At 39.5% G+C, this 24,677-nt stretch overlaps 1 protein-coding gene across 3 annotated transcripts in view; it reads right to left on the reverse strand.

Moving 5' to 3' along the window:
• Window positions 1–3,114: 3,114 nt before the first annotated feature.
• The window catches only part of LOC144605426 (secernin-1-like), a 49,459-nt gene continuing 27,896 nt past the window's right edge, over window positions 3,115–24,677 (reverse strand). For all 3 annotated transcript variants that reach the window (XM_078420665.1, XM_078420675.1, XM_078420684.1), the window contains 6 exons: window positions 21,790–21,992; window positions 16,859–17,056; window positions 15,378–15,534; window positions 12,531–12,711; window positions 7,800–7,959; window positions 3,115–6,374 (listed from right to left, as the gene is read on the reverse strand). In XM_078420665.1, the coding sequence (XP_078276791.1) occupies window positions 7,801–7,959; window positions 12,531–12,711; window positions 15,378–15,534; window positions 16,859–17,056; window positions 21,790–21,992 (898 nt within the window). In that variant the 3' untranslated portion in view covers window positions 3,115–6,374; window position 7,800. The remainder of the gene's footprint in view (window positions 6,375–7,799; window positions 7,960–12,530; window positions 12,712–15,377; window positions 15,535–16,858; window positions 17,057–21,789; window positions 21,993–24,677) is intronic.

Here is a 24,677-nt window from a genome sequence, read left to right on the forward strand (position 1 = left end):
TGCTTCTGTACTGATGGTTATTGAGGAGGTGGTTTTGCTGCCAATTCATAAAGATTGTGGTCTGCTGATAAGGAAGTAGATATTTAATAAGCCATTCAATAAGACCGTGATTGTTTTTTTTACATATACATCACTGTTTACCTGGGATTTAGCAAGACCCATGACAAGGTTCCACATGGTACACTGGTCTAGGAGTTTAGCACACATCCAGGATGAGCTAGCCAAACGGGCACAAAATTGGCTTGATAGGAAGGAAAGGATGGTGGTGGAGGTAGAGGATGGTAGAGTCCTCCAATAGCAGCACAGCACAGTTTTTTTTAAATGCTCAGTGATCAAAATAAACGTGGATGGTATGATCTATGTCCTTTCATAGATTCCTGGCATAATTTTGCATAATTATTTATAAAAAGATGCATACAATGTTTGTCAGATTTTATTTTGCAGTTATTCTTTTATTTAAGTCTACAAACAATAAAACAAAATATTGTAACTTAGTAGACAATAGACAATAGGTGCAGGAGTAGGCCATTCGAGCCAGCACCACCATTCAATGTGATCTTGGCTGATCATTCACAATCAGTACCCTGTTCCTGCCCTCTCCCCATATCCCTTGACTCCGCTATCATTAAGCGTTAGTCTTGAGTTTTGGCAGTCTCTGTTGCATATTTTCCTGTTACTAATAGTCCAACATGTCACATAAATCAATTCATGTTGTACAAGGTAATATGATAGTTATTGAACGTCTGTTAACAAACCTGCATTACTTCAGATGGCCTTTGGGATTTGATTCAAAGAAGGCAAAGGCTTACTACACAAGCCAAATATGAAAAATGTATCATACTTAAAGCAAATGTGTGCAGAAAATAGTGTCACATGTTATTCAGCTATAAAACCTAGAGGGTACTTTGAGGGATAAAATCTGTTGAGAGGATGTGTTTACTTCCAACTGTTTTGTAAGAAATTTAATATTTAAGCGATTGTACTGTACTAATAATTAAATGTGCCAGCTGAGTCTTTGGTCTTCTGAGAACAACAGTTTGAAGATCAATATCTCAAACTTGACACAAAACCTGTGGTCTGCTGGGCATCAGTGTCGCCCACTATCCTGAATGCCGCTGAGATGTGCACTACTTAAAACGTTAGAAAGGCACCACCAACACATTCTGCAATATCCACTGAGTCCATAGGTAAGATAACCAGACCATATCTGTCTCCTCTCCAAGGCCAATATCCCCAGTATTTTTGCTCTAATTACATTGAGTTTAGCTCTAATGGGTGCCATTAACATTTTGAAAGACACCTGAAACAGAATTCTACTCTGAACTCTTTCACAGCAAGGCATTGCCATGAAGAAGCCATTCAAGGGCACTCTCAAAACCTCTTTGATAAAGTGCAGCATTCCCACCCACTTTAATTCCTAGCCGCATTTGGAATTGCATTAGTAACCATCCTCTTCAGCAAGATTACTTGGAACCCCAGTAAGAAAGGGCTGAAGATCTGAGCCACTCACCACCCATTGCACCGTATGTACTGCGGCATCAGTGGCTGAGCCTGTGATTCTCATAAGCGACCTCATCGGCCATCTCAGAAACAGAGCAGAAGCACGACATCCATGACTAAGAACTCAATTATGAGCATCGAGACAGAATCATACAGCACGGAAACAGACTCTTCAACTTGATTTGTCAGTGCTGACCAAAATGCCTATTTATGCTAATCCTATTTTCCTGCATTTGGCCAAGATCCCTGAAAAACTCTCATATCCATGTATCTGCCTAAACACTAGAAAAGTGACTACCTTTACAACCTCCTTATTCCACATATGCACCACCTTTTGAAAAAAGATGTCCCTTACATTTCCTTTAAATATTTTACCTCTCACCTTAAACCCATGTCCTCTAGTTTTTGACTCCTCATCCTTGGAAAAAGACTCGATTCTAGTGTTGATTTAGATATCTTTACCTCTCATGGTTTTATGTTCACTAAGTAATGTCTTCTACAGCTGCAACATGATGTCCCAATTCTCAAACTCAAAATGTCTGCAAATTAAAGCAAGTTAAACACCTTATTTACTAAATGTTTGCCCTACCCCCATTGCTTGAAGGCCTTGCTATTTACTCTACATGTCGGGCCAGTATGAGATAGAGCCATAGAGTGATACGGTGTGATACGGTCTGCTCAAAAATAAAACCTTTAAAAAAGTACCTTAAAAATTAGATGACTGGCAAGGAATGGACAAAATGTCATGTGCATCTTGCTCAAAGCATTCAGCTTCAGGTTGTCTGCATAACAAGAAAAAAGTTCTGAAATTCATAGATGAAACAGGCTATTAGAATGGGTGTCAGGGGCTATGGGGGAGAAGGCAGGAGAATGGGGTTAGGAGGGAGAGATAGAACAGCCATGATTGAATATCAGGATAGACTTGATGGGCCGAATTGCCTAATTCTGCTCCTATCACTTATGTCGTGATATCATTAGTTGTAAAACTATGAGACGACCACAGAAAATAAAAATTAGGATGACAATTGAGAGATTTGAACCAACCATTGTGTCTGACAATATCTATAAAGATACAAAGAAAGGTTTTGAACTGGTTAGTTGAGGATTTGGTCATGAAAATATTTAAAAAAACTTAACTGGTTGATTATTTAAAAATATGTATGAACTCTGAAGAATATTCCTTCCTCATTTCCTGTACAAAATACAGCCAAAGTGATTACCATAGTCAAGAGAGACAACATTTAACAACATAAATAGAAGGGTATGTTTCAAATGTACAGCGAAAAAAACATTCTATTCATATGTACAGCTAACAGAAATGAACTTTAAATTGCTTAATTAAGATGCAAGTGAATAATATTTCTATTTTGCCCACAAAAATTGATGGCTGAAATAGGTTTGGCATTGTCCATTTATTCAAAATACATTGAAAAACATTGCGAAATCTTGTATTTATTCACAAAATGCTGGAGTAACTCAGCAGGTCAGTCAGCATCTCTGGAGAGAAGGAATGGGTGATGTTTCGGGTCGAGACCCTTCTTCAGACTGAAGAAGGGTCTCGACCCGAAACGTCACCCCTTCCTTCTCTCCAGAGATGCTGCCTGACCTGCTGAGTTACTCCAGCATTTTGTGAATAAATACCTTCGATTTGTACCAGCATCTGCAGTTATTTTCTTACACTACCTGTTGCTAAATCTTGTAGTATGATGGCAAAACAATATTGGAAATCAGATTCTATTTAAAACATTTACATTTTATCTTATCTACATACACAAAGAGTTTTGATTTTATAAAGGAAAAAAGTAATTGTGAATAGATGAGTTATCAGAAAATGAATCTATTGACCCAGTGCTAACCAAGATTACCAAACGTATCACAATTCTACGATGTTGCAACATGATTCAATATGAAGACCACAGATGGCTGGAACTGAGATTTTAAGACCAAACACAAATTTTATTCAGAGAGTGTTAAAAAACATGGCCTCATTAAATAACCTATTAACTAATAACCTATTAACTATTAACTAAAGCTGATTTTGGAAGACTTTATTACCCCAAATTGTATGTCATCTCTAGCGCAGGAACAGAAATGATTTCCTGCCATTAATAGGTTTAAAATCCTGTGCTGTTACAGCTTACAGCACTTTTTAAACTTATTTTTTCTGGTTACCTAAATTTCATTTCCTATTAGTTGCCATTAGAGGGTGCACAACTGCAGCCTTGGGCCTTTTCCAAATGTTTCCGACTATTGTAGTGGAGCTGTTTTTGTCCACTTGGTGTCTCCCTATGTGGCGAGTTCACTATACCTGCATGATAAATCTCAAGCTACCAACATGGCTACTACCACCCTATAACGTAGTGCCCCAATAGGACCTTTAAACCATAGGCTGCAATGCTGATGACCATGCCTTACGCTTTTAATTCAACCGTTTTAATGATTCTCAGAGATGTTGAATGCCTTGTGAGCGAGAATGGGAATGGTGACCGATGGGGCATGGTCGACTTTGTTTCTCAGCAATGAAATGAAATAGAAAGGAACATGCAAATGTTTAATATTATTTTTATACACAAGATTATATATGCAAAAAATGTATCATTATATGCCTTATTTCTGTAGTATTCCAGCAATATTTGGCTCTAAATGCTCGCTAATGTACCCCAAATATGAAGTTCCAACTTTTGTAGCTTCTTTTGGATTATAGTGGTTCAGAAACACCATAAAAGCAAATGTAGGCAGTGTCCTCTATCCATGTCCCAGATGACAATTTATGCACGTTTTAGGCAAAACACAGATTTTGATTAGTTTATTATAACATTATTCCCTGTACATCATTTCTGCTAGAGGAAAAGCAGATCAAATCCATTTCATGGTTGCAAAAACACAGAACATAATTTCAACATTAGTTTTAGTGAGATCTTGAAATTTCTACCAGAATTAGAGATTCTAATAGTTAATAAATGAGTTGTCAGACCTAATTTGATCAAGAAAAACAGAAATAAAATCTATCATTTGAATGTCCAAAAGGAACTTGCTACACGGTGCTCATTCTTTAGTTTGTTAAATGTAAGAAGCACAGGACTCAGGTCTAGAGATAAGGAACACTTTCTCGACATGCAACATGATACTAAATCAGGCGGTTACTAAGAAAGGACAGTAGTCCATTATAATTCAGGTTAAATGGTCAGCATCGTCAGTCCAAAATGTTTTGACCATTTAAGAGAACCAAACGCCAACATATAAATTTGTTCACGGCATGATGATCTTCACTGTTGATTAAGTCAGCAATAATTTGCATGATTATTATGATCGTGAACTTTAACTGGATTCAAATCATAAAATGGTCAACTGAAATTTAACTTAGAAAAATAAAATTTCAAAAGATGCAGATAACTTTTATTATGACTTAACATCAAATTTGCTGTATTTACTGAAATGTAATTATGGTAAAATAACCCAATTCTATGAGACTAATTGACTATCATGCACTAAAAGGTCAATTCAGCCCAAATCTTTTTTTTCTCCCCAAGAGGCAATAGTTTCAAAAGTGCTGAATGGTCAAATGAACTGGAACAATTAAATTCTTACTTGCTCCAGCTTTACAGGCAAATAAGATGCAACAACAATAATAAATATATATAATAAATTATCTGATATCATAAGTGAACTGGACCATGATAGTGCAAAAATATGTGAGTTTTAACCAAGGAAAAGGAAAATTGTGTTTATAATGTGCTGAACTAGAAAATAAATGCATTTTTCTTGAAATTGGAAATTTTAAACATGTCAGATACATCAGATCTTTATCAAATATCCAACACACAAAAAAAAAGGTGCAAATAACTAGGACTAATAAGTAATTAATGACAAAAATAAAGTGAATGCCTTTTTCTAAGACTCGTTTATTTTACGGAGAACATGTTCCCAGTCGGGGAAACACAGCAAACAATGTGTAGCAAAGGAAAAAATACTTGGAATTGAAATTAAAATAGAAAATGCTGGAGTTTACTCAGGTCAGAAAGAATCTGTGGAGAGAGAAGTAGAGTTTATATTTCATGTTGATGACCTTTAATGGAATCACTTGCAGATTTCTCTGCTTGTATTTTTCCAGCATCAGGAATTATTGTGCTTCTGATCACTTGAAAGTGATTTTCAAAAATGTTAAATGCATAAATGATATAAATAAAAGAAGCAATGCTGAAACAATTTAGAAAAGGAAACTCCATACCCCTGGGCTGCCTTTAACTAGTTCTCTTCTCCACTATCTATGATGAAAAGATTTGTTACATTACAATCTTCCTTCCACCAAGATTCTGGACATTTTGGTCATTTTAAAGAAACATTTGAGCTTCAATGCTGTAACAGCATGCATTTACAGAGGGGCATCAGATTCAACAATAATGCCTTCATTCATTGTCAATAATATATTCCACAGCATATATTGCAGTATGGAAGGGGACCAAGGGCAGTGATATTGTACATGGTTCTGTGCATGTTATGCCATGATTCTATTTAGCCTAACATCCAGTTATTATTTACGCAATGCATCTTTTGAAGCATGTAATTGCGACCATTGCAAACAAAACATTTAAAACATCCTGATTTTTAATCAATCTGTATTCATACACTTAATAATCAACCACGAGCTGTTTTCCTACCACTAGACATAAAAATTAGACAAAGCACAAATGAATGTATGAAGCTGGAACTTCAGCAAGTAGTTAAAGCGCTTGGAAACAGAGACCAATAAGAAAGAGTAAGTTTCATTGTTTTGTTGTGGGAGTTGAAGAGCCAATTTGTTGAGGTTTCTTGGTGAAATAATTATTTCACTTTCTTTCTGGGAATGCGCATACAAATCTTTGGATATCTGCTAGCTGCAAAATAATGAAAATAATTTAATGAAATATTGGAAACGTGAATGTTCATTTTCTCATTGAACAACATCTCTCTTAATGCAATAACTCTCCAATAATAATAATTGTTTGAACAATAAACTTTTTTAATTCCAGCATTTTCATTATATTAATCCTCATACTTGGCATAAATTTACTTTTCACAGATTTCCAATTTTTCTAATCATATGTAAATTCATATTAAATTTTGCTCTTTAGGATCAAACATATTTTCAAATTCAAAAATTAGAGCAAGAAATGGTTAAATATGGAAGTTTCCACATCAACATGATGAGATGCCTGCAACTACTGGGAGAGGCAATTCCACACACACCTATTCTCTTTGTCCCTCTGGTTGATACAGGTCCCAGCACTAGGAGGTGCTGTCAAACAACAAATGACAAAGACAAAACTACAAAGATAGACACAAATAGTTGGAGTAACTCAACGGGACAGGCAGCATCTCTGGAGTGAAAGAATGGGTGATGTTTCGGGTCGAGACCCTTCTTCCAACAGAACTACTGTTCTCCAAAAAGACAGAACTCTTTCAGTTTTCATGAGTGAACAGTTTGATGTGGAGCACAGCTTTAGCTCCTCCACATCACAGATGGACAAATGTACAAGGCTTTCGAAGAAATTAAGGATTCTGTAACTGCTGATACACAGCAACATGTTGGGCATTTTATTTGGAAAGAACTGTTTGTACTATCTGGAAGAAAAAACAAAGGAGCATTTTCATTGTTTTCTGATTAGCACAATGTTTAAAAAGACAGAAAATATCACTTTTGATCGGATAATTAAATTGGGAAGAAGCAATGCTCAAAAACTGCAGCACGTTGGCGCAGCGGTAGAGTTGCTGCCTTACAGTGAATGCAGCGCCGGATCCTGACTACAGGTTCTGTACTGTACGGAGTTTGGACGTTCTCCCCGTGACCTGCGTGGGTTTTCTCCGAGATCTTTGGTTTCCTCCCACACTCCAAAGACGTACAGGTTTGTAGGTTAATTGGCTGGGCAGATGTAAAAATTGTCCCTAGTAGGTGTAGGATAGTGTTAATGTGTGGGGATCGCTGGGTGGCGCGGACCCGGTGGGCCGAAGGGCCTGTTTCTGCGCTGTATCTCTAAATCTAAAAAAATATATAAAAATTGCCCTCACTTAATATTCCACTAAAATAACATGTAGTTGTTTTATAAACTTCAAACTCCCTTAGGACACATTAGAGATTAAAATATCTGATAAACACTGATAAAATATTTTAATAATTCAATTTCATATCTGATCAATTGCTTACTTTGTACTTGATATCCTTGGCTAAGCTCACCCACAAAAATATATTTGGAAACAATATATTTGAGGTTGTTTTTCATAACTAAATGCTGTTTTATGGAATAAAAGCAGCTTGGACCTACATTATTTGTAGAATTTTATTTCGGTGTCCACACAATCATAGAAGAGATCTGCTACTTCCAAAGGGTTGATAGGCACATCATTTTTCAAGATATCTTGCATGGCCTCGAGACCTTGTTTTTCCAGACCCAATACGGATTGCCAAAGCTTTTGTCCTGGCCCCTATTAAAAAATAGCAACTATAAAATGTTGTATATTTTATAATCCATTGTGAGTAGTCTCAACTGGTGTCAATAGACTGAACTGAAGTTGATCATACTTTAAATGTTTGAAAAAGGTCTATTTCACAATCCAAATGAATAAAATTGCAGTTGCAAGCAGTAAGTAACAAATGAGCTGGAATAGCAAAATCACAAAATAAAATAACACGTTTTTCTTATTTTACACTATAGTTATCCACTTGCAGTAACTGATCCAACTGCTTGAAGAATCCTTGTTTCTGTTAGCAATATAGAATACTCCAGTATGAAAATTAGTTATCAAGTGTGCACCAATGAATTCCCCAACAGTTACTCTGTCTGATCCCACACTGCTTGCTTTCCACTGAATCTCATTTATTGGCAGGGTGTGGCCATGACTGGGAAGGCCATCTGTAACCTCTAGCTCTAAACACCTTTGTGAAAGCAGCAGTGAACCATCTTCAGTCCATGTGAAGATATTTACACTGTGCTGTTGAGTAAAAATTGTCCGTACTTTGAGCAAGGACCAACAATGTTTCTTGCCACAGCTTTGTGTAATTTAGACAACAATACCATGCATTTGCCTTCCTTACTTTTCCAGATGATGCAAGTCACAGCTCTGGGAGATGTTGTCAAAGACACTATGGGAAGTTACTGCACTGGATAACATGGTTGGACACAATGTAGTCACAGTGGATAGTGTGGAAGGGAGTGATGTTTAGGACAGTGGATATGGTCCCAATCTGGCAAATTACTATGTTCATCCCTTTGTTTCACCTGCTTGACCTGCTGAATTGTTTCAGGGGTTTATTTTTTCTTTACATTCCAGCATTTGCAGTCTTTTGTACCTCTAAGCAGATTGCTGTGTTTCTGGATAACATTGTGCTTTATGAGCCTTGTTACAGATGTACTGATCCAAGGAAGTGAAGAGTTTTCCTTCACACTTGTGAGCCTATGAGAGTCACTCCTCATAAAATGTCTTGCATCTGACCTGTTGCAGTCATGGAATCTGCAGCTGGTCCAGTTTAAAAAAAAAAACATTCATGGGATAAGGGCATTGCCAGCGATGTTGCTTTCCAATTGGACAACAGAGACCAGGGGGTTGAAGGTGCTGTTAAGAGTCAGAATTAATTATGTCTATAGGCTAAATCAGATAACAATAACAGAATTCTTCTAATGAAGGATTTTAGTGAACTTAATTGTTTTAATGCCAATCAAGTGCTTTCATGGTTATGGCTGTTCAGACCAGCCTTTTACAAATTCTAGATTAATTTCCTGTATTTAAATTCCCCAGCTTCCATGGAGAGATTTCACTTCCTCTGCCGGAAACATTTGTCTGGAACTCTGGTTGCTAATTCATTCCTAATAACTATGCTATCATATTGACATTTTGTAGTCAGTAATAACACTACCTTGGGAACCCAGAGATGGTAAATGGCAATAAATTTGAAATGAAGATTGTCATTGCCTGGCAAGTCTGCCACTTATCATCCAATTCCTAAAGGTTGGCTTGCATGCAATTATTGTCATTAACCAAGCAGTCAATGACGCTTTATTGTCACATGTGCAAATGCGCAATTAATTTTTTTTCTTACAAATCGTCCAGTAGAATATTGCCATGCCCAAGGACAATCCCCCGATTAGAAAAGTGTACAGAAATAGTCCACTGAGCCCGTTTGCAAGAGGCGCCAGAATTTGGCACCAATTTCAAAGAGAAGTCCACACTCTAGTTCATATGACCAGTGGCCCATCCATGCAAGCCTCAGGCTCATGCAGGCATCTACCACTGTCTTCATTGGGTGAGGATCTACCTGCAAACCGACAAACATTTTGCGCCCATCCACCTTTGTGCCCTGGAGGGTGCCTCCCACCACCAACATGGAAGGCATGGTAGGTCAGAATCTGATCCCTCTCCTGTCAGCCTTGCACCTCGCCCATCATCATCTCCATCCTCCCAGTCTCAGGTCTTCAGGGAAGAGCCTGCCCTGCTTGGTGACTGGGCGGCTCGGACTCACAACTGGAAGCAAACAGCTCCACATATGGCAAGATGGACAAAACTTACTGAGAAACAATTGATGTCGCTATATTTGGATTTGGATTCAAATTAGTTTATTGCCAAACTCACCAGGATGCAGTGACATTTCTTGTTTGCATGAACTCACAGTAAATAGTATATGTGGCGATCATAGATTCAACAACAAATACAATGGCAATAGTAAAACAGCAGAGTGGGTGCAAAGATTATAGTGAATAAGAATAGGGAAGTGCAATAACAGAATAACCAAATGGGGTGGAGTCAAGTGTGAAAGTTAATTGCAGCACCTCTGGGAGGTGTGTATGAAAGAGGAGATTTGATCAGCAGTGGAGAAGAAACTTTTAAGTTCTGGATGCACTGGCTTTCAAGGTCCTGTATCTTCAATCAGAAGGTAGAAGAGAAAAAAGACAATGGCTAAGGTGGCAGACATCCTTGACGAAACTTCCAACCTTCTGGATGCAATGCACAGTGAAGATAGATTGGATGGAAAGAAGTGATGAGCCCGTGATGGACTGGGCTGCGTTCACCATTTTCTGTAGGTTCAGGTGGTCAAAAGATAAAAGATTGCTGGGGAGGGGGCGAAATCCCTGTTGTTCCAGCTGCACCTGCAGCCCCTCTCCTCCGCCCTGTCTGCCCTGCTTCAATAGTTTGTTTGCATTCACAGCTGTGCCGGGAGCATTGAGTCAAGATGACCACACTCCTCCATTCTACAGGCAAAGACAACGATCCTCCACTGGACTGGAACTCAAAATGTCTCTCTGCAGAACTCTCCTTCTAATATTTCCCACACTCCCGCTTATGTTCTCTTCGCCCTGCCAACACAACTTTCATCTACTCTTCCAATTCACTTTCTAGTTAGCTAGGCACTCATATATTTTCCTTGAGAGAAGGTTTACACAACAATGTTTGCAACAGGAATTTGTACTTAGCAAGCCAAAGCCCCAAAGACAATGACTCAGACACTGACATGTTAAATTGCCTGGTCACAGTAATGAATGCTATAATCATACATCTTAAAACAGACTTCTCAAACATTATAATGAGCATCCTACAAATTTACTGATTCTTTGAGATTTCAGTCACATTATCCTAGGGCTTGACTTGCACCCAGTTCCCTTGGTGACAGAATCACATTCGTAAGCTTCTGAACAGACCACTGTTCTAGGTTAGAGCACCAGAAGACTACTCACAAACAAAAGTGGTTTCGTTGGCACTAAAGATTCACAGTTGGTTCAAAGACCCTTTTTCTCCTCGTGCAAAATGAATTTAACACCAATTACAAGTTGGATTATGCAACATACAATATTTTCCTATGTGTTTGGTGTCTGCAACTATGCAGCATTGTAAAAGTAAGCATTTTCTGTTATTCAAAGAGATGACTGGAATCACTGAAGACCAAAGAAAGTGTCTGCCTAGTGGTTTTCTATTTTTAGAAGTGCAAGTTAGTACAGACAATTACTCTCCTCTGCCAACATTAATAAAACTAATTATCCTGTCATTCTAATGTTGTTTGTGGGCACTTGCTGTGCACAGAATGCCTAGTCTGAAGAAGGGTCTCGACCCAAAACGTCCCCCATTCCTTCTCTCCTGAGATGCTGCCTGACCCGCTCAGTTTTACTCCAGCATTTTACGTATGCCTAATGAGTTTCCTTTTTTAGAATAACGACTACGCTTCAAAAATGAGCAATGTAACTACACACATAAGGAAGTGTTTTTTTCATTTTTTCTCTTCAGGTATGCACCATATTTGCATCTCAATTTGTTGACTATTTTGCATGCAGTTCGTAAAAGCAAGTACTGTGCATCAATTATAGCATTTATTCCATCACTCATCTCAAAGCATCACTAGCATCCACAGACATGCACTCACAGCTAATATTCCTCAACACTATGGGTGGGCAGACTCAGGTTAATTTTCTTTCATTAGTCTGAAGCGGAACACACCTCCTCTAAAACTGCAACACAGAATTCTTATCACCATCTGGATGAACATCAACTAACAGCACAAACAAGGCATCAAACACAAGAAACCTCCCCACTCAAAGTTCAGTCAATCTTTACATAAACCTTGCAAGATGGTGATCAGGAGAAACAATAGCACAAATGTGTTTTTATATGATTTATATAAAACATCAATGAGGTAGACTTTGCAAAAATAAAGCAAGGTGAAAGGATTAAATTAAATACAATTCACAATTAAATACAGTTCGTACACAACTACAAAAAGAGAGCTTTGCTGGATCCATTTTAAGAACCTGTAAGTTAACGTCAAATCAAAATGTGATCCTGTTAATCAAAAATATAATTTTGGTACCAATGAATGAGATAGAAGCTACATTTTATCTATTCCTTGAAGCACCATCTATAGCTGCATAACTAATAATGTTCAGTATAAATAATGAATGGCACTTGCTGTCCTTTTAACAGTGAGACAAGAATCACTGTGAAATCTAATTAAAGACTCATCAATATAGAATGCAGGGAAACATGAGATTCAGAAACTTCCGAAAGTCTCCTACCTCTTCATTTTCCATGACTGATTTAGCACACTCATGTGCCTGATACAGCTCGTGCCTACGATCCAGTCTGCTCTGGAAACGTGGCTGCTGCTTTGTTGGATCTTCATCGCCAAAATTTGGACACTCTGTTTTAAGTACTGGCTTGACGTTATCTACAAAGATGAAGGGTTTAAAGATGGACCTAAAACAAACAAATTGAAGTTTACAAAAAAAAATCATAATAGCAAACAATTATTTTAAACAACCACACTATTCTAGAAAATACTTTCCTTGAAAGTGGCATCACAGGTGGTCAAGAAGGCTTTCAGCACATTGGTCTTCATCATTCAAAGTACTGAGTATAGAAGTTGGGAGTTCATGTTACCGTTGTGATGGACATTGGTCAGTCAATGCAGCAATGGTACGTTTTCAAAATTCCTAGAACTCACTGGCAAATGCAAAGTTTGAATAACTAGTGTACAGTGTTCTAGGGATGTTTGTTCAGAGACTGTGAAAGAGCAAATCTGCTTTTGGCTTTCCTTGCTGGCCTACTGTATTCCAAATGATATATGTGACATTTAGTTATGGAAGCATTTCTGGATGCCAATACAACTTTACTAAGTTGTAATGCAGTTACATTTCAAACAATATTAAACCAGTAATAACTCATAGACTGAACTATAATATTTAAAACCTAGTGTGGGTGATGGTGTAAGCAGGTCACCCAAGCCATGGATACATTTGGTTTGCTGTTAATCACTTTGTTCGTGTCAATGCCAAAGACACAAGTCACAACCAAGCTGAGGGTCCAGTGAAGCAAAATAAAATTGTGCTTTACATTCAGGGGTCTTTACATACTGACATTCATGTCCTTGACCGTGTTATTTTTGTTGTGTAGCGGTATCCAGTGAGGAGAGAAATACTTAAGTGTGGCCATACAGGCTGAAGTGTTTGCCATAACCGTATTTGTGTATGTTTGTCCTAAATAGAACACGTTAGTGTTTGTTAGAAAACATAGAAAAACAGGTGCAGGAGGAGGCCCTTTGGCCCTTCGAGTCAGCACCGTCATTCATTGTGATCATGGCTGATCATCCACAATCAGTAACCCGTGCCTGCCTTCTCCCCATATCCCTTGATTCCGCTAGCCCCGAGACTCTATCTAACTCTCTTTTAAATTCATCCAGTGAATTGGCCTCCACTGCCTTCTGTGGCAGAGAATTCCACACATTCACAACTCTCTGGGTGAAAAAGGTTTTTCTCATCATAGTTTTAAATGGCCTCCCCTTTACTCTTAGACCATGGCCCCTGGTTCTGGACTCCCCCAACATTGGGAACATTTTTCATGCATCTATCTTTTCCAGTCCTTTTAATAATTTTATACGTTTCTATAGGGTCCACTCTCATCCTTCTAAATTCCAGAGAATACAAGCCCAGTCTTTCCAATCTTTCCTCATATGGCAGTCCCGCCATCCCAGGGATGAACCTTGTGAACCTACGCTGCACTGTCTCAATAGCAAGGATGTCCTTCCTCAAATTAGGAAACCAAAACTGCACACAATACTCCAGATGTGGTCTCACCAGGGCCCTGTACAACTGCGGAAGAACCTCTTTACTCCTATACTCAAATCCTCTCGTTATAAAGGCCAACATGCCATTAGCTTTCTTCACTGCCTGCTGTACCTGTATGTTTACTTTCAGTGACTTGTGTACAAGGACACCCAGGACTCATTGCACTTCCTTTTTACCTAATCCGGCACCATTGAGATAATAATCTGCTTCCTTGTTATTGCTGCCAAAGTGGATAACCTCACATTTATCTACATCATACTGCATCTGCCATGCATCTGCCCACTCACTCAACCTGTCCAAGTCACCCTGCAACCACCTAGCATCCTTTTTGCAGTTCACACTGCCACCCAGCTTTGTGTCATCCGCAAATTTGTTCAAACATCTGAAAAACTAAACAAAATCTGATTGCCTCTATGAAATGCATAATATTCTGTCTGTCGGATTTAGCCTATACATCTAGTCCAATTGTTCTTTCCTAACAACTGCATGAGGAGAAAAGAGCCTTTGAATGGAAATATATATACAGCAATTGCAAAAGTCTTTATTTATCGGCCAAATTCTTCTTTTTATTTTTGTGGGCTGTGCACGTGAGATTTCCACATATCTCACCAGAATCTGGATGGAATAAAGTTGAAGTAATATTTGAATAGCATTGTTCACATTTATGTTCAAGTTTTAGAAAACTATTGTGCTTTTTTAAATGTCCGACAACCATTAGCAATCTATTCCAAAGGTGAAATGGTACATTTGGCACTGGAGTCTGAAACCAGGTAAACATGCAAAATTAAAAACAGGCAATATTGGGAAACGTAGCTAAAACATTCCTGATATTGCACTCTGAAACATCCATCGTCATATAAGTGACCACACCAACAATCATTAAAGCCTCAGTCACAGTTATTTCTTATATTGAAGTGATAACGCATCTGTAAAACTTTGGTTAAAAGAATTCAGTCATTTGATCTGCCTCAGCTGAAGAGACTGGTCAATATATATCTTTAGCTGCAGTGATCTCTGGGACACATTTTATGTTTGAATTCAGTAACAGGAGGTCCAAATCCCTAGTTCCAGTCATCCTTTAAAGCCTCTAAGAAATTGCAGAAAGAACTTCATAAAAACTGCAGCTGTGTAGCAGATAAAACAGACACAATTGTGGAAAAATCGATTTACTTTCGATCATTGAGTGATTTTGAAAGTCATGGAGGGGGGAGTGGGGTGGCTCAAGAGGAGATTGGTGGCCCCATGTTATAAACTTATTTGCCCATTGTCCTTTATTTGATTGGGTAATGTGGGACAAACCTTGCAGGGTCAGGAGTGGCAGTGAAGAAATGAATACAAGTTTTGTTGCTGCTTTGAGGAAGGACAGACACCATGCTTCCTGTGATGAGGAAGGAATCCTGATCCATGCTGTCCTTGGCACGTAGCACATCAATCATTGTTTGTAAGGTGATGTTTCCTGGGTGATAATTAACACAGATAGTAAATTTTACCACAACAATTCAAGAAACGTGTTAAACTACAAATATTACATTGATTTGTTCTAAAACTCCCTGCCTCAGCTGACCCGCTGCCAAAGCCAACATCCGATACCTTGGTTTCTTCAAAATATCTGGCTGGTGTTCCACATTCTATCTAAGCAAGGGAATCAAAAATTCTGTCCCACTTATCATATCATATATCTACAGCCGGAAACAGGCCTTTTCGGCCCTCCAAGTCCGTGCCGCCCAGCGATCCCCGCACATTAACACTATCCTACACCCACTAGGGACAATTTTTACATTTACCCAGCCAATTAACCTACATACCTGTACGTCTTTGGAGTGTGGGAGGAAACCGAAGATCTCGGAGAAAACCCACGCAGGTCACGGGGAGAACGTACAAACTCCTTACAGTGCAGCACCCGTAGTCAGGATCGAACCTGTGTCTCCGGCGCTGCATTCGCTGTAAAGCAGCAACTCTACCGCTGCCTCAACTTATTCTAAAGTCCATTCACCCATCACTTTTGCTGAATGCCCAATACCCAATTTTAAAATGCACCTCCCCCCCCCCCACAAAATTCTCCACAGTCTTGCTCTCATTTCCATAAACTCCTTGAGCTTTACAGCTATTAGAGATTTTTATGCTCCTCCAATTCTGATCTTTAGTATCTCTGCTTTAAAAATAAATTATCCCACTGATGCTATTTGATTGTTTATATGCCGGAACACTAAGGTTAGGAATGAGGTATTGGCCCAAACGTTAATCCAAATTACTGGCATGTCATCTTATAAATGGCACCACGTTTGGAATCCCCACGCAATAATGGAAGTCTCAAAATTGCTGGTTGTTCTTTGCCGGTGATTTTGTAACAACCCTTGAGTGAGAGACTGTTTGTGGAGTGGAGCAGTCAATCATTTGGAGAGGAAAAGAATGACTGCAAGGGAGGAAGATATTAGGAAAAGTATTATTTATTTAAAGAGTTTAGTTATTTATGAGCCTTTGAAAGTTGTTGATAAGTGTTTAAATCTTTGCCTGACATGCTTTACAACTTGAACTCTTTATATCCCTTTGATTTCTTAATGTTGTTATTGATTTGGCTCTGGCAATACCAATTGATAAGACTAATGGTGTCAAGGCAATAGCCATCCTGAAGTGACAGCACTCAACATACCATGAAGATAATAATATAGGCTGAAGAATGAAGGTTGTTCTCAAAGTCTTTGTTATTCCACAAATATAAACTCTGCCAAATTAACGAAGCAATCCCTAATGCTGAAGACCTGTTACAAGCACTCACTCACCTGATTGTTCACACAGAATATCTTTCCCATGACAATGATGATCCAAGGTTTCATCTGGTGGTGAGAACACTGCACTAAAGTTGAATTTGTCCTCTCCATTCCACCAGCCTTTACTTTGGGCATAACTTCTAAGCTCAGGATGCTCTGCATCAATGTTGGTTGTTATAGATAATCGGTTACAAATGTTCCTCATGCCCTCTATGAACAAAACATTTTAATGATAAATTCAAAAAAAAGATTCCAACACTGGGTCTAATAAGAACATGAATTTGAAAGCACTAATTAATCAGATTTATATTTAAGTCTTTTTTCAAGCCTGTTAGAAATACCTTATTATATATTTCAACTTAAATTTTAAACTAATAGGCACAATCTCAGCCTAGTTATCCCTTCTTCTCTAGGATGCTGTAATATACAGAAGATGTAATTCAATTTATTTTATCTATGTCTATGGTTTAAAAAAATCCCAAACCACTGCTTTCAATAAATCCCAAACTACTGCTTTTTTTTCGCTTAACTAATCAAAGATTTTTCTTTCGCATTATGTCTACCCCATTTTTCAGAATGACAATCAAATGTTGATACAATCATCATTTTAGGCAATGCATTCCAGATTTCAAAACACAATACATCCTGACTGCATTTTATTGTTGCTAATGAACTTCACCGTCTGCACCTTGGAATTTGCACATTTTCCCTGCGACAGTGCATTTCCTCTGGTAAGATTAAAATGAGATGAATGTATGGCTGGTGTAAATGAGTGTTTGATAGTGAACACTTGCTGATTTGAAGGACTTAGAGTAAACCCTCCTTTTAACAGACCATGGGAGGGAGGGAGGAGGGGGGGGGGGGGGTGTTTGTGGTTGCTAATTGTCCACTATAACCAAGTAAGGGATTACCGAGAAATGGAGTATCATTGTACAAGTGGTGGAAACAAAGAACTGAAGATGCTGGCTTAAACCCAAAAGGTCTCAAAATGTGGAGTAACTCAGCAGGTCAGGAAGCATTTCTGGAGAATATGGATAGCTGATGTTTCAGGTTGAGACCATTCATCAGACTCTCGGTCTGGAACTGGGCCTGGAAGGCAGGCGAGTTGACTGCCCCGGTCTGCTGGCAATCGCAGGAGTGGCGAGAATTGGCAGAGTTAATGGTTGTGGCCCACGGACAACCACAATGCAGATAGGCGTCGGCAGTGGCAGTGGCAAGCATGGCCTGGAAGCTGTGTGGGCCGGCAGTGGTGGCAGTGGGTCCGGCCTGTAAACAGCTGGGGAGGAGGTGCAAGCCGGGGGTGGCATCGGCAGCCCAGCCTGGCAGCGACAGTCGGTAGGTCCATCCGCTAAAACCAAAATCCATTATAAAGAAGCCCATAATATCAAGGGTTTATTGTATTTTCATGACGTACCAACTTATAAAAATCTAGGATGCTGTAATATAGAGAAGATCTTAATCAATTTATTTTATCTATGTCTACTGCTTAATAAAATCCCAAACCACTGCTTTCAATAAATCCCAAACCACTGCTTTTATTTCGCTATCTTTGCCCCACCCCCTCCCCTGACGTCAGTCTGAAGGGTCTCGACCCGAAACGTCACCCATTGGGCACTTTACACCCAGTGGTATGACCATTGACTTCTCCCACTTCAGGTAGTCCCTGCTTCCCCTCTCTAACCCGTCTCCCTCCCTTCCCAGTCTTCCTGTGTCCGACTACATCCTATCTTTGTCCCGCCCCCTCCCCTGACATCAGTCCGAAGAAGGGTCTCGACCCGAAATGTCACCTATTCCTTCTCTCTTGAAATGCTGCCTGACCCGCTGAGTTACTCCAGCATTTTGTGTCTACCTTCGATTTAAACCAGCATCTGCAGTTTTTTTTTCCTTATAAAAATCTTCTGCAGTCAACTACATGCATGCATGATATTGAAGAGAATTCGCAGGCTTTAGGTTTCAGTTGGAAATTAAATGAAATAATTTTCAATTTCAAAAACAAAATCTGTAGCATCTGGTGTGAAAGATTATCTTGAATGGATCCAATTTTATGTCAAGCATTCCACAACATTACAGAGTGGCCTGAATACAGAGCCAGTGGAACAAGTAGGTAACAACATTTAAGAGGCATTTAAACATTCACATGACCAGGCAAGGGTTGGATGGATAACGACCACATGCAACACATGGGATTTGTTTAGATTAGCATGAGGGTCGGCGCAGGCTTTGTGGGGTTGTTTCTGTGCTGTACTTTACTATTCATTTCTGGTCACCTAGGAAGCATGTCATTAAACTGGAAAAAAGTGAAGAGAAGATTTATGAGGATATTATAGGGACCAGAGAACTTCAGTTATAAGGAAAGAATAGGGTAGATCAGGGGTGTCAAACTCATTTTAGGTCATGGGCCGGAATGGGCAATATGCGACTTTGTGCGGGCCGGGCCGGGCCTGTTGTGCACGCGTGAACATATGTGCATGTGCTCCCACAGCTTTTGTTGCCTTGGTTTTTTCAACCTGCTCTCATGTGTCTCAGTCTTTGCTATAACTACAAAGTGTTTCACTTTACGGATTTCGTTTCTTATGAAGATTGCCTAGCAAGCATTACTTTTATGATTGGTATCAAGGCCAAAGATAGAGTGGATGTGGAAATAATGTTTCCAATAATAGGAGAGTCTAGGACCAGAGGTCACAGCATCATAATAAAAAGTCATACATTCAAAATGGAGAGGAGGTGGTGAATCTGTGGAATTCATTGCTACAGACAGCGGTGGAGGCCAAGATATTGGGTATTTTTGAGGCAGGGATTGATTGGTCTTGATTAGGTTACAGGGAGAAAGAAGACAATATAATGAAGTTGAGAGAGAAAATAGATCAGCCATGGTTGAATGGCAAAGTAGACTTGATGGGCTAAATGGCCTAATTCTGTTCCCCTATCTTATAGTCTTCCTACAGTGTTTATGTTTTGCCCACAATGGGCCGGCTGAATGTGAACAGCCAAACAGCAGCTACCTGGCATGGTGAAAGATGGTCTGTCCATCATCTCACCTGAAGGCTCCACTCCCCAGCCTTCTCCTTATATCTTTCTTCCTTCCCCTCACATCCCCTCCCATCACCTCATGTAATTCTCTACCCTCACCTTCTCCCTGACCTGCCCTCTCCCTTTCCTCAGCCTATCCCTTCATACTTCATACTTCATCCTCTCTCTTTCCTTACCTTGTCCCTAAATCCCCTCATCCCTAAACACCATTCCTTCTCTCATCTGCTCTCTTCCTCACTCCCTCCCTACTTCCTTTCTTTACCACCAACTCCCCCATTCCTCTCCCTCGACATCCTCTCTTCCCTTCCTCATCCCTAGAAGCCCTCCCTTTCCTCATCTGCTCCCCCTCCCCTTCCTTTACCACCACCTTCTCCCTTCTCTTCCCTATTCTCACATAACTACCAGCACATCTTCACATCCCACCTAACCTTAACCCAAACCCAGAGCCCCCACCCTGGAGAGCAGCTCAGATTTTGGATCGCAGGCTGCGCCCCATTCACAGTGCGGCGATGTCCCACCAGCCTCTATCCGCGCACTCATCTGGGTCTCAGGTACATGGTGGCGGCAGCCCAGGCACTTCCCAGTGTCCACAACAATGCTGAGACTCCCCACCTTCCCCAGCGCCGGCCCCTTCCCACCCGCGTCAACGGATGGCCGGATATGGGCGGAGCTTCCACGCCGGGAGCTGGGGAGTGGGGAGGTGACAGCTGTAGATCGGACTTGCATTTTGCAAAAGTCATATTTCCTGCAAGTTTAAGCGGTCATGTAGCTCACTTTCTGTGTATAATCTAACAGCGTTGGCTTTTCCCCAAATCATCCAGTGGGTCGGATTGGACCCCTTCGCAGGCTGGATGTGGCCCGCGGGCCGGTAGTTTTACATGCCTGGGGTAGATTGTGGCTGCTTTCACTGAAGCATAGGAGGTTGAGGGTGACCTTATTGAGGCTTATAAAATCATGAGAAACATTGCTAAGGTGGATGATCACTGTCCTTTTCTCGAGGTGCGGGGAGTCCAAACTAAAGGGCGTGGTTTTAAAGTGAGAGGGGAAAGATTTAAAAGGGACACAAGGGGCAACTTTTTCCACAGAGGTTGGTAGTTACATGGAAAGAGCTGCCAGAAGCAGCGGTGATTATACCATTTTAAAGAAATTTAGGCAGGTACATGGATAGAAGTTTAGAGGGCTATGGGGCAAATGGGACTGGTTCAGATAGACATCTTGGTCGGCATGGACAAGTTGGGTCAAAGGGCCAGTTTCTATACTGTACAACTTTATGACTATTTTCTATGTTTTATGTTCTGTTCTAATTTATGCATAACTTGAGCTGAACTTTCAGTTTGCATCAAACTGCAGTTATTTGTCTGTGATTGTCGATTTCATATTTCACCCATGCTCCAGACAACCTGAAAACTAAAATGCCAACTTGAGTACTACTTTCTACGATATCACATTCTTTGTTCCAGGGCCAAAAATTGACCTCGTGCCAGGAGTGAACCCAGGTCTCTGGCACTGTAAGGCAGCACTCTACTGCTGTGCCATCTTGCCACTTTTTAATCACAGCTAGCTTTGATACTGGATCAAAGTAATTTTAAGATACAAGATGCAGCAAAATGAGGGAACCTGCAGTTACAATTATGATACTAAGAACGTAAGTGATTTAAGGAAGAGAGATAAATTAAATCACAGCATTAATGTCATTCTTGTTCAGGCTTATGAACATTGTACTAAGATGTTGAACAATTTTTTCATCAACTGAGAAATTTTACATTTTTTTCCATAAATAGTTACAACCCAATATAGTATTTGTTTTATTCTGCTCGGTGTTCAACAACCAGGTATGTGTGGAAAATGAGCATCTTAAAATCACAATGGTTTTTACATTATTTTGGCCATTAACCCAAATGCAATTTACCCACCTGTGATTTTCTCAGCAGCCCAATATTTGCCAACCGTTTCCAAGACCCAGACTTCTGTTCTGTCCACAATCAGAAAAGTACTGTGAAATAGATGAACCATCTTTCCATCTTCAAAATAATTTCCACCTTGTCCATACTCTCCAAGAAGGGACACTATGACATCTAAGGATTCTTTTGCTGTGGTACCTCTCTCTAAGCCAAGTCTGAGGAAAAAAATCCAGATATAACAGAGAAGGAGCTGTCAGATATGGGATGCTCTAACTAATATGCATAACTGTTGCAATAACTGTTTAATTGTATCTTAAAGAGTAATTGTTTTTAGTCACGTCTCATTGCCGTATGTAACCAAATATTTTCTGGGTATTTTGTTTGCAGAGGAAACAGGAGTGGCATTTAGGCATTGTAAAGGTAAGGTATTGATTTGATGGCACAATGAATATAGAAAGAGACGCATACTGGTTGCATTCTATTTCCTGTGTATACATTTTTATGAAGTATATTTTGAAATTAGAAAGAGGAAGAACAATGATAGTTGGTAAGCAGTAGCAGCTACAACAATTAATTATCTGTAGCATTACTTTACAGACTACTTGCAGGATGGTATTTTCTATTATACATTAATCTACAGACTATAAAGACTGGTTAGGGATGCCAATACTGCCAATACTGTATAAAATAATATGGGGCATCAATCCAATTGTTTTCATTTAACATGGGCTTTTAACCTTCTGAGGGAAGGATAATCTTTGCTGATAAATCATTCCATTTAAGCCTTAAACATGATTAATTAAAACCCAATTACGACATATGGTATTTGTTTTATACAAATACAGTAAAGATATTGTGTCACACAGAAATGCAAACACTATTTAAGAGCCATCGGCCAAAACAAGCAAACAGCGAGTACAATTTTGAAGAGATAATTGAAAGGCAGAAAAAATCCTTGCACACCTTCAAAAATATTTTCTTCACTTAGCTTTTATGCCACACACATTAAGTCAAGGAACAGGTTTACAAAACCGAAAATATACAAAAAGTGTGCTATGCAAGTCCTATAATCAACCAGGCTATCTTTATTAAGACATACAAATTCTATGCACCTATTTAATAATGGTTGGATATGGTGTTATATTCTCTTAAAGGTAACAGATTGGAACATTTTTGAACAAGGAGCAAGGAGCAGCAACATAAGGGGCCAAAACATACTTACCTTTTGGCAACTGTTATATTGAGCATTTGAGGCAAAGCTTCTCTGTGGGTTAGCTCCTCTCCAACTTCAGTTCAATTATCATTGCACAATGGAGAGCAGATGCTGCAGTAATAACCCGACCCCCAAAATACTCAGCTCCAAGCGTGAAGTACAATAATATTCCCTTGAATGTGTTCAGTCTTGTTTAGTTTCGAGATACAGCGCGGAAACAGGCCCTTCGGTCCCCCCCCCCACCCCCCCCCCCGAGTCTGCATCGACCAGCGATCCCCGCCCATTAACACTATCCTAGACACTAGGGACAATTTACACTTATACCAAGCCAATTTACCTACATACCTGTACGTCTTTTGAGTGTGGGAGTAAACCAAAGATTTTGGAGAAAACCCATGTGGTCATGGGGAGAACGTACAAACTCCGTACTGATAACACCCGTAGTCAGGATCGAACCCAGGTCTCTGGCATGGCAAAAGCTGTAAGGCAACAAATCTACCACTGCGCCACCATGCCGCCCTATGGTTGAAAAGCTAAGTGAAGGAAGTAGTTTGTTCATTCTCCTGTACCATTAATTTTTAAATTATTTCCTACTACTTTAAGATGTGCAAATAAATTACTTGTAATAATGTTTATTTTGATAGTATGTAAACTCTTTAAAACTTTTTTTAAAATTATGTTTCTGATTATCAAAGAGATTTCAGACAGAATGATGGTCAAATGGCTATCAGGCCATTTCAGGGATGGGGCCTCATGATAGGAGGAGTTGTCTGCCTGCTTCACCTCATGTGATGCCAATTTTCGCCAGAGCTCAAACTCTCCTTCAGGACGACAATAAGTATGATCATGGAAAAGCAACCAGGATGGATGACTGATTTGACCCAACATCTTGTGTTGGGACACATCCATCACAAGGGAGGGATTTGCACCTCAGAAAATACAAGAATGCAATTACAGTCCAGCATCAGAATTTAGATGTACTTGTCCTGCAAAGCAGACCTAACTCTACATAGAGGGCCGTGTAAATTACAAATATATGTTTCTATGTCATGGCACAATTTTAATGCCTTCTTCAGTTTTTATGTGCTTATATGAATTCTTCAATCCATTATGTATTATACAAAAATATGCAGATTCACACCTCCATGTATTAGTTGTCAAAAAGTAATTTGAGAGAAACATCCTTCAGTATTATAGCAAATATGTGGCATTCTATTGACGCATGAGTATTTCATAATTTATCACAATTTGATAAATTTATGAAGGGTTATGATAAGTGTGGTGCAGGAAGAATGATTTCCCTTGTGGGGAAAAAGCATAATTGGAGATCACCAAAATAAGATAGTCACCAATACATCCAATGGGGAATATGAAATAAACTTCCTTATCCAAGGAATGACAGAAGACTGGTGCAGATGGTGCAGCTGTTGCCTCGGGGCCCCACTGACTCAGGTTCAATCTTGATCTCTGGTGATGGGGTATTTGCAGTCTTCCTGCGATAATGTGGGATTCCTCCAGATTCTCTGGTTTCCTTCTACCACGCAAAGACATGGAGTTGGTAGGTTAAATAGCCCCTGTAAATTCCCCCTAGAATAGATGAGTGGAAGAATCTGACGGCAGTTGATGAGAAAATGAGAAAAAAAGTAGGATTAGTGTAAGTAGGCATTTGGTGGTTGGTGCGTTCTCA

Source organism: Rhinoraja longicauda, chromosome 2, assembly GCF_053455715.1.
Source record: "Rhinoraja longicauda isolate Sanriku21f chromosome 2, sRhiLon1.1, whole genome shotgun sequence".
Taxonomy (NCBI): Eukaryota; Metazoa; Chordata; class Chondrichthyes; order Rajiformes; family Arhynchobatidae; genus Rhinoraja; species Rhinoraja longicauda.